We start from the raw sequence: 11,434 nt of genomic DNA on the forward strand, positions 1-11,434 counted from the left end.
CAACTTCACGAACACCTGCTTCTTTTCACAGACAAGCCAGGCGAGCGCTGTTCGGTAGGTTTGTTCACACGAACAAGGTGAACAAACGCAACCTATGATCCAGGGGAACGTTGTTTTGTTCGGTTTGGAACTCCCGAAATTGACCGACCGCTACCACTGAAACTATGGAACTGTTGGGCAGGAGCCTCATGAGCAGTCGGTCAAAACTTTACCCTGGTGGCGATTCGGCTGTGTTCGTGGGACCTGAGCGCTATTTGGACAACTTGGGCGCTCAGATCCAAGCTATCCGGGGATATACTATTTATGGGGGTTACTATATGTTTTATGTAATTGTGATATTTTGTGTTTTATGCAGAGTCATTGTGACTCAGAAATTCATGGGCGTGTATACTGTATGCCTGAATTGCATAAAAGCCGTCCATCTGGCCTGAATAAAATTATTCCTGTTGTTCCCTTCATCTAGTCTCAACTGATGTTTCGGTATGTGACTGACAAACCGCTGGAATTACTTTCATGCTTCACTGTGATTTTCAGGAACGTATGAATCAGCGCTCTGGGCCGCTGGCTATAATCACTAAGTCCCTAGCAGTTCGGGAGCATACGAACGAACGGGTAGACGAAAAACCAGCGTTCGTTACATACATACTTTAGGACACGTTGCTTCAAAATAAAATTGCAAGGCAGTAAACAAGACCTAAAACTTGGAAAATTAAGTGTATGGTTTTGTGTCCGTACCAAAGAAACCAGCCATAAGTCCTTCATCTCCAAAGCAGTCCTGGGTATATGGGTTTCTGTCTTCCCTGTGCAAGCTCATTGAACTGCTCTCTGGCTGAAAACTGTTTGTACTCACTTCAAAACTGCCTTCGAAAAGACGGTCATGTCTTAATTCTTCCACCTCTTCACCTATAGATAAATGATAGTTATTCTGAAGTATTTTACACGGTACACACAGCTGCATCAGGGAGAAATTAACTTATTCACAAGCTTAAAAGCTAAAAGGCAGATAAATAAAATTCAGCAGCTGCCTTACAATCTCTAAGACAAGGCATTGCCACTGAAGGCCAGGGAGGAGAAGGCCATCTACAAAGATTTTTTTAACAACCCTCAGCTGTCTGAAAAAGGAAGCAGGTTCTACAGCATTATATAATTAATGTGATAGTGTCTGGCCTGTCACATTATGTCCTGTGTGCATTCTATCGAGCCTACCATGAAAAAATATTGGACATAATTGAAATGTACACATACCTGAGCCACATTAAAAAGAAAGAAAGAAACATTAAAAAAAACCCAGGCCAGGCTGGATTCCCCATTGACAACGCAAACAATTTAAGGTAACAAGCAGGGAAGGCTAAAAAACTGAAATTAATGCATGTAGATTTTTTTGCCTAAACCCAAAGAGCTTTCAGCCTATGTTCCCATTACAATAAATGACTACTCCACACACATAAAGCTCTTCATCTTGCTGAAGTCTGGAGTCTGTTATATTTGTTAAAGTTTTTAAAGTACCGGCAATAAAAAAGCCGGATTACAATTGGGGGCAGAAATACCTCTCTGGATGTCTAAGCTTTGTGAAGCTAGTGTTAGCCTGCCTTCACCCCTTCTCAATGAGCTCCAGGACAGGACCCCTTCTCACTTGTGGCTCCAGGACAGAGGCTTCTCAGTGAGAAGCCTCTGATTGGAGTATTCCCCAGCACAGACTTTAGTCTGTGCCTGTGAAATAAGGAAGGTCTTGCAAAGGCTGCAGGGGAGCAGAGTGAAATATACTGTGTGTAACAGTGAAAGAACATGTGCTATGTCCACATGCACTCTATGAAATCCTCACCAAAAGTGTCATGTAACATAATCTCTCTGCCATAATCCTCTCGGAGTGTGATGTCCTCAGCTCTGCTCTGGTTCCGTGTAAAGTGATCAACCACATTAATAACACTATATCCAGGGATGAAACAACACATGCATCACTGTGCTGAACATCAAGACATGCAGCAAACCATCAAAACATAAAAACCTCTTCACTTAAAGGTATATGATGGGCATTATAACAGCTTTTATGATGGGCATTATAACAACATACTCGTTTTCCTGGCACTATAGTGCCCTGAGGGTGCCCCCACCCTCAGGGTCCCACTCCCGTGGCGCTGAAGGGGGAGGAAGGGGTTAATCCCTTACCTTTCTCCTGCGCCGGGCTCCCTCGGCGCTGGGACTCTCCTCCCTCTTCTTCCGTCATCGGCTGAATGCGCAAGCGCGGCAAGAGCCGCGCGCGCATTCAGCCAGTCCATAGGAAAGCATTTCTCAATGCTTTCCTATGGACGCTGGCGTCTTCTCACTGTGAAAATCACAGTGAGAAGCGCGGAAGCGCCTCTAGCGGCTGTCAATGAGACAGCCACTAGAGGCTGGATTAACCCATAGGTAAACATATCAGTTTCTCTGAAACTGCTATGTTTACAGCAAAAAGGGTTAAACCTAGCTGGACCAGGCACCCAGACCACTTCATTAAGCTGAAGTGGTCTGGGTGCCTATAGTGGTCCTTTAATAAAGCAGTTTTGGTGTATAGATCATGCCTCTGAAGACACACTGCTCAATTCTCTTCCCTTTAGGAACTAAATCACTTTTGTTTCTGTCCATGCAACTCTAGTCACATAGCCTGCATAAAAAAAAATCTTTTTCAACAAGATGTAACTTACTTTAGAAATTTGTATCTTCTGCTCTGTACATTGAACTTTAAAGGATCACTATATAGTGTCAGGAAAACAAAGCGGTTTTCCAGACACTATAGTGCCCGCACCCTCATGGCCCCCCTCCCGTGGCGCTGAAGGGGTTAAAACCCCCTTCAGCCACTTACCTTAATCCAGCGCTGGGCTCCCTCGGCGCTGGTGACCTCTCCTCCCCGTCCGACGTCAATGGAGCCGAAGTGTCCTTCTTAATGCTTTCCTATGGACGCTCTGCGCAATGGATGCGAAATTCGCATCCAGCGTCGCAGATGCGCCTCTAGTGGCTGTCCGGAAGACAGCCACTAGAGGCTGGATTAACCCCAAATGTAAACATAGCAGTTTCTTTGAAGTTTAAACATTAGATCTCTCTTTACAGGAAGTATTTAGGAAGGCTGTGTGAGTCACATGCAGAAAAGAGTGACTTAACTCATACATTGGAGAGAAATGAGCAGTAAGACTGCATGGGCATGATCTGTACAACAAAACTGCTTAATTAGGCTAAAGTTGTTTTGGTGCTTATAAATGTCCCTTTAACCCCTTAAGGACCAAACTTCTGGAATAAAAGGGAATCATGACATGTCACACACGTCATGTGTCCTTAAGGGGTTAAAGGAACACTATAGGGTCAGGAACACAAACATGTATTCCTGACCCTATAGTGATAAAAACACTATCTAGCCCCCAATGGCCCCCCTTGCCCCCTAAATACAGTAAACACATTTATTCCAGTCTGCTGGTGCTGGCTCTGCCAGTGATCTGCCTCCTTGGCTGGCATTATCAGAAGTGATGATCTCAGCCAATCACAATGCTTACCCATAGGAAAGCATTTAATTGGCTTAGATTGTCAATTCTAAAGAGCTCAGCCAAGAAGGTGGGCTGTGTTTGTAGCCAAACGCTGCGCTGGCCAATCAGCATCTCCTTATAGAGATGCATTGAATAAATGCATCTCTATGAGGAAAGTTCAGTGACTCCATGCAGAGGGTGGAGACACTGAATGTCAGTCACACTGTGCGGCACTGCCCCAGGAGGCAGCTCTAGCAACCATCTGAGGAGAGGCCACTGGAGTTGTCCCTAGGCTGTAATGTAAACACTGCCTTTTTACTGGAAAGACAGTGTTTACTGCAAAAAGCCTTCAGAGACGGACTATATTTACCATTTAACAAATATATTAAGCTGTTGTTCTGGTGACTATAGTGACCCTTTAAGTGTATTTCTAAAATTCATAGTACATAAGGCTAACAGTGGCTTCCCAGATGAGCATTATGGGAAATGTAGTTAAGAAAAACCTGAAGTTCCAAATTTACCAATTTCTGGGGTAAATGTAGAATGTCAGAGCATTTAGTAATAAAGTCAATAATTTAGATTGAGAATATGAAAAAACGCATAAACTTAATATCCCAGCCACATTACTTTTATAATGTAAGTATTGAATAATTCAAATATGACAAGTTAACAGAGGTTACTTGGGGACCAAAAAAAAAAATGTACTTTATATCTGGCAGTTGTAAGTCAAACTCGTGAAATTCTTCTGGCAGAGTGATTGAATTATAAGTCGCCTCCTGATTGTCTTCTGCGAGGTCCACAGCTCCTAGAGAGATGCAGTTGTGAGAAATAAGATAAGATCCAAGGACAGCAAATTGTTATTATAGTACCATATGACATATTCTGACACTGAGTCACCTGGACGGAAAGCCATTTTCATTTTGACAAATGCTTCACTACAATCAGAAAGAAGATATTTTGCTTTTCTGTGGTAAATTCGTACAACTCCCAATAGCAAATGGCCCGATGTTCTCAGGGCAATAGTAATCTGTAAGTTCAAAGACAAGAAGACTAAAAAAAAAATAGCTGAAATAACTTAACATCCACAAAAATCAGTTTCAGCTAAGTTTTATTATGGAATTCAAAGAATGTAATGTCACAATGCTTGAAGTGCTCTGTATAAAATAAAAAACAAACAATCACACAACACCTAAAAATCCAGCTTCAATGCCCTCCTAGAAAATGTGTAATAACGCTAAAACCTCTCGCAAACCTATTCCTCACATGAGAATCAATACAATAACAGTGTGGGGGGGCTACGCTTAAAAGGTCTAAGCTTAGTAATAACATCTGGTTAAGCAGATGCAGAGATACCACAAAAACAAATACATGCACCAAGCAATTAAAAGGTATTGTTTCCCCAAAACCCCCAAATAACCAAGACCTGTGACACTATGTGCAGGAGGTGAAGTGTTAATAATTTTGTGTGATTCCCAATACAATGCATAACCATTAACCCATCCACAGATTTCTCATCAGCACAAGTGATCTCCATTCACCACACAGCAACCCTATGGGATCTTGGATCCACATCCGGTACCTTTGGTGATATGATGTTCTCAATTGCAGACTCCAGGTTGCATTCAAATATGTGAGCTTTGGTTAGTTTCTTGTCCCAGTGGGCAGCAATCCAGATTTTTGAAAGGGGGCCACGTTTGTTCAGGAGTAGTTGAGTATAAAACATCTTGCTTGGAACCAAGGCACTGATTCACAAAATTCTGCAGCGACCAAGAGTTATTGGCATTAATGCACAGACATTTATAAATTTACCAAAAAATGTAAGTCAGTAAAAATGTTCCACTATTCAAGCATGTGCTGCCTATTCTTTTATCATTTAGATCAGAAAGAGACCCTTTACAAAAACTAAAATAACAGTATACAACATTGTAAAAGGTTTGGAAATAACTCCATCTTTTGTTTTTACCAAGGTTTTCAAATAATAATAATAATAATAATAATAAATAAATAAATAAAAAACTAACAAAGAAAAAGATACTATCTTCCTTTGCCATGTCCAACAACTGCCCAATCCAGGTAGAGGGATGCATTGTGTTATACAGAGAGGTAGTCAGTATACGTAGAGATACAGTCAGTATATGTAGAGGGATCCAGTGTGTTATACGGAGAGATACAGTCAGTATATGAAGAGGGATGCCGTGTGTTATACAGAGAGGTAGTCAGTATACGTAGAGAGATACAGTCAGTATATGTAGAGGGATCCAGTGTGTTATACGGAGAGATACAGTCAGTATATGAAGAGGGATGCCGAGTGTTATACAGAGAGGTAGTCAGTATACGTAGAGAGATACAGTCAGTATATGTAGAGGGATCCAGTGTGTTATACGGAGAGATACAGTCAGTATATGAAGAGGGATGCCGAGTGTTATACAGAGAGGTAGTCAGTATACGTAGAGAGATACAGTCAGTATATGTAGAGGGATCCAGTGTGTTATACGGAGAGATACAGTCAGTATATGAAGAGGGATGCCGAGTGTTATACAGAGAGGTAGTCAGTATACGTAGAGAGATACAGTCAGTATATGTAGAGGGATCCAGTGTGTTATACGGAGAGATACAGTCAGTATATGAAGAGGGATGCCGAGTGTTATACAGAGAGGTAGTCAGTATACGTAGAGAGATACAGTCAGTATATGTAGAGGGATCCAGTGTGTTATACGGAGAGATACAGTCAGTATATGCAGAGGGATGCCGTGTGTTATACAGAGAGGTAGTCAGTATACGTAGAGATACAGTCAGTATATGAAGAGGGATCAAGTGTGTTATACAGAGAGAGATACAGTCAGTATATGCAGAGGGATGCAGTGTGTTATACAGAGAGGTAGTCAGTATATGCAGAGAGATAGTATATGCAGAGGGATGCAGTGTTATACAGAGAGCTAGTCAGTATATGCAGAGAGATAGTATATGCAGAGGGATGCAGTGTGTTATACAGAGAGCTAGTCAGTATATGCAGAGAGATGCAGTGTGTTATACAGAGAGGTAGTCCGTATATGCAGAGGGATGCAGTGTGTTATACAGAGAGGTAGTCCGTATATGCAGAGGGATGCAGTGTGTTATACAGAGAGGTAGTCCGTATATGCAGAGGGATGCAGTGTGCTATACAGAGAGATACAGTCAGTATATGCAGAGGGATGCAGTGTGTTATACAGAGAGGTAGTCAGTATATGCAGAGAGATAGTATATGCAGAGGGATGCAGTGTTATACAGAGAGCTAGTCAGTATATGCAGAGAGATAGTATATGCAGAGGGATGCAGTGTGTTATACAGAGAGGTAGTCCGTATATGCAGAGGGATGCAGTGTTATACAGAGAGGTAGTCCGTATATGCAGAGGGATGCAGTGTGTTATACAGAGAGGTACAGTCAATACATAGATGCCAGGAGCGCATGCCAGCACTGTACTCTCGCAGGAGCCTCCACAGATATTGCCTCGTGATGAGGTGACAAGACGTGAGAGAGGTAGCTCCACCTTTTGTTAAGCTGGGGAAAAATACATATGAAAAAGTAGTCTTAATTTTGCCTATATAAAGGTACAGTCGGTATATAGAGGGATGCATCGTGTTCTATAAAGGTAGAGTCGGTATATAGAGGGAGGCAGTGTGTTCTATAAAGGTACAGTCGGTATATAGAGGGAGGCAGTGTGTTCTATAAAGGTACAGTCGGTATATAGAGGGAGGCAGTGTGTTCTATAAAGGTACAGTCGGTATATAGAGGGATACAGTGTGTTATATATAAGGTACAGTATGTATATAGAGGGAGGCAGTGTGTTATATAAAGGTACAGTCGGTATATAGAGGGATGCAGTGTGTTATATAAAGGTACAGTCGGTTTATAGAGGGAGGCAATGTGTTCTATAAAGGTACAGTCGGTATATAGAGGGAGGCAGTGTGTTCTATAAAGGTACAGTCGGTATATAGAGGGATGCAATGTGTTCTATAAAGGTACAGTCGGTATATAGAGGGAGGCAGTGTGTTCTATAAAGGTATAGTCGGTATATAGAGGGGTGCAGTGTTTTCTATAAAGGTACAGTCGGTATATAGAGGGATGCAGTGTGTTATATAAAGGTACAGTCGGTATATAGAGGGAGGCAATGTGTTCTATAAAGGTACAGTCGGTATATAGAGGGAGGCAGTGTGTTCTATAAAGGTACAGTCGGTATATAGAGGGATGCAATGTGTTCTATAAAGGTACAGTCGGTATATAGAGGGAGGCAGTGTGTTCTATAAAGGTACAGTCGGTATATAGAGGGATGCAATGTGTTCTATAAAGGTACAGTCGGTATATAGAGGGAGGCAGTGTGTTCTATAAAGGTACAGTCGGTATATAGAGGGATGCAATGTGTTCTATAAAGGTACAGTCGGTATATAGAGGGGTGCAGTGTTTTCTATAAAGGTACAATCGGTATATAGAGGGATGCAGTGTGTTAAATAAAGGTACAGTCGGTATATAGAGGGATGCAGTGTGTTATATAAAGGTACAGTCGGTATATAGAGGGATGCAGTTTGTTATATAAAAGGTACAGTCGGGGTTGTTATACCCGGGGTATGAGGGGGGGTTGTTATACCCGGGGTATGAGGGGGGGTTGTTATACCCGGGGTATGAGGAGGGTGTGGTTATACCCGGGGTATGAGGAGGGTGTGGTTATACCCGGGGTATGAGGGGGGGTTGATATACACAGGGTATGAGGGGGGGGGTTGTTATACCAGGGGTATGAGGGGGGGTTGTTGTTATACCAGGGGTATGAGGGGGGGTTGTTGTTATACCAGGGGTATGAGGGGGGGGTTGTTGTTATACCAGGGGTATGAGGGGGGGTTGTTGTTATACCAGGGGTATATGGGGGGGGGGTTGTTATACCCGGGGTATGAGGGGGGGGGGCTGTTATACCAGGGGTATGAGGGGGGGGGTTGTTATACCAGGGGTGTGAGGGGGGGTTGTTGTTATACCAGGGGTATGAGGGGGTGTTGTTATACCCGGGGTATGAGGGGGGATGTGTTGTTATACCCGGGGTATGAGGGGGGGGGGTTGTTATACCCGGGGTATGAGGAGGGGGTTGTTATACCCGGGGTATGAGGAGGGGTTGTTATACCCAGGATATGGGGGGGGGGTTGTTCTACCCGGGGTATGAGGGGGGGTTGATATATCCGGGGTATGAGGGGGGGTTGTTATACCCGGGGTATGAGGGGGGGTTGTTATACCGGGGTATGAGGAGGGGGTTGTTATACCCGGGGTATGAGGGGGGGGGGGGGTGTTGTTATACCCGGGGTATGAGGGGGGGTTGTTATACCCGGGGTATGAGGAGGGGGTTGTTATACCCGGGGTATGAGGAGGGGGTTGTTATACCCGGGGTATGAGGAGGGGGTTGTTATACCCAGGGTATGGGGGGGGGGTTGTTATACCCGGGGTATGAGGGGGGGGGTTGTTATACCCGGGGTATGAGGGGGGGGTTGTTATACCCGGGGTATGAGGGGGGGGTTGTTATACCCGGGGTATGAGGGGGGGTTGTTATACCGGGGTATGAGGAGGGGGTTGTTATACCCGGGGTATGGTGGGGTGTTGTTATACCTGGGGTATGAGGGGGGGGGGGTTGTTATACCCGGGGTATGGGGGGGGGGTTGTTATACCGGGGGTATGAGGGGGGGGGGTTGTTATACCCGGGGTATGAAGGGGGGGGGGTTATACCCGGGGTATGAGGGGGGGGTGTGTTATACCCGGGGTATGAGGGGGGGGTTGTTATACCCGGGGTATGAGGGGGGGTGTGTTATACCCGGGGTATGAGGGGGGGGGGGTGTTATACCCGGGGTATGAGGGGGGGGGGTTGTTATACCCGGGGTATGAGGGGGGGGGGTGTTATACCCGGGGTATGAGGGGGGGGGGGTTGTTATACCCGGGGTATGAGGGGGGTTGTTATACCCGAATGTAAGATGGCGACTCCTCCCTCTTTCAGTCAGTTGGTATCGCGGAGCTCACGCTGAGTCACCTGGAGGAGGAAATGGCGGGAAAATTCAACTGCGCGCGGGCCCTCTATATATAATATCACAGAGACCCCAGCACCCCCTAATAAAATATTACAGAGACCCCCAGCACCCATTAATATATCACAGAGACCCCCCCCCTGCACCCCCTAATATCACAGAGACCCCCAGCACCCATTAATATAATATCACAGAGACCCCCTGCACCCATTAATATAATATCACAGAGACCCCCTGCACCCATTAATATAATATCACAGAGACCCCCAGCACCCATTAATATATCACAGAGACCCCCCGCACCTCCTATTATAATATTACAGAGACCCCCACCACCCATTAATATAATATCACAGAGACCCCCTGCACCCATTAATATAATATCACAGAGACCCTCTAATATAATATCACAGAGACCCCCAGCACCCATTAATATATCACAGAGACCTCCCCGCACCCCCTATTATAATATTACAGAGACCCCCACCACCCATTAATATAATATCACAGAGACCCCCTGCACCCATTAATATAATATCACAGAGACCCCCAGCACCCATTAATATATCACAGAGACCCCCGCACCCCCTATTATAATATTACAGAGACCCCCACCACCCATTAATATAATATCACAGAGACCCCCTGCACCCATTAATATAATATCACAGAGACCCTCTAATATAATATCACAGAGACCCCCAGCACCCAATAATATATCACAGAGACCTCCCCGCACCCCCTATTATAATATTACAGAGACCCCCCCGCACCCCCTATTATAATATTACAGAGACCCCCACCACCCATTAATATAATATCACAGAGACCCCAGCACCCATTAATATAATATCACAGAGACCCTCTAATATAATATTACAGAGACCCCAGCACCCATTAATATATCACAGAGACCTCCTGCACCCCGTAATATAATATTACAGAGACCCCCAGCACCCATTAATATATCACAGAGACCCCCCCGCACCCCCTATTATAATATTACAGAGACCCCCCGCACCCCCTATTATAATATTACAGAGACCCCCAGCACCCATTAATATAATATCACAGAGACCCCGGCATCCATTAATATAATATCACAGAGACCCCAGCACCCATTAATATAATATCACAGAGACCCCCTGCACCCATTAATATAATATCACAGAGACCCCCTGCATCCATTAATATAATATCACAGAGACCCCCTGCATCCATTAATATAATATCACAGAGACCCCAGCACCCATTAATATAATATCACAGAGACCCCAGCACCCATTAATATAATATCACAGAGACCCCCCAGCACCCATTAATATAATATCACAGAGACCCCCTGCATCCATTAATATAATATCACAGAGACCCCAGCACCCATTAATATAATATCACAGAGACCCCCAGCACCCATTAATATAATATCACAGAGTACCCCAGCACCCATTAATATAATATCACAGAGACCCCAGCACCCATTAATATAATATCATAGAGACCCCCCAGCACCCATTAATATAATATCACAGAGACCCCAGCACCCATTAATATAATATCACAGAGACCCCCAGCACCCATTAATATAATATCACAGAGACCCCCAGCACCCATTAATATAATATCACAGAGTCCCCCAGCACCCATTAATATAATATCACAGAGACCCCCTGCATCCATTAATATAATATCACAGAGACCCCCAGCACCCATTAATATAATATCACAGAGACCCCCAGCACCCATTAATATAATATCACAGAGACCCCCTGCATCCATTAATATAATATCACAGAGACCCCCAGCACCCATTAATATAATATCACAGAGACCCCCAGCACCCATTAATATAATATCACAGAGACCTCCTGCATCCATTAATATAATATCACAGAGACCCCCCAGCACCCATT

At 44.3% G+C, this 11,434-nt stretch overlaps 1 protein-coding gene across 1 annotated transcript in view; it reads right to left on the reverse strand.

Moving 5' to 3' along the window:
* The window catches only part of RAD21L1 (RAD21 cohesin complex component like 1), a 29,734-nt gene extending 20,237 nt beyond the window's left edge, over positions 1-9,497 (reverse strand). The window contains exons 1-6 of the mRNA XM_063425622.1: positions 9,460-9,497; positions 5,071-5,248; positions 4,389-4,518; positions 4,197-4,296; positions 1,823-1,926; positions 736-903 (exon numbers count right to left, since the gene is read on the reverse strand). Coding sequence (XP_063281692.1) covers positions 736-903; positions 1,823-1,926; positions 4,197-4,296; positions 4,389-4,518; positions 5,071-5,214 — 646 coding nt within the window. The 5' untranslated portion in view covers positions 5,215-5,248; positions 9,460-9,497. The remainder of the gene's footprint in view (positions 1-735; positions 904-1,822; positions 1,927-4,196; positions 4,297-4,388; positions 4,519-5,070; positions 5,249-9,459) is intronic.
* Positions 9,498-11,434: the final 1,937 nt, after the last annotated feature.

The sequence above is a fragment of the Pelobates fuscus genome, chromosome 6, assembly GCF_036172605.1.
Source record: "Pelobates fuscus isolate aPelFus1 chromosome 6, aPelFus1.pri, whole genome shotgun sequence".
Lineage (NCBI taxonomy): Eukaryota > Metazoa > Chordata > Amphibia > Anura > Pelobatidae > Pelobates > Pelobates fuscus.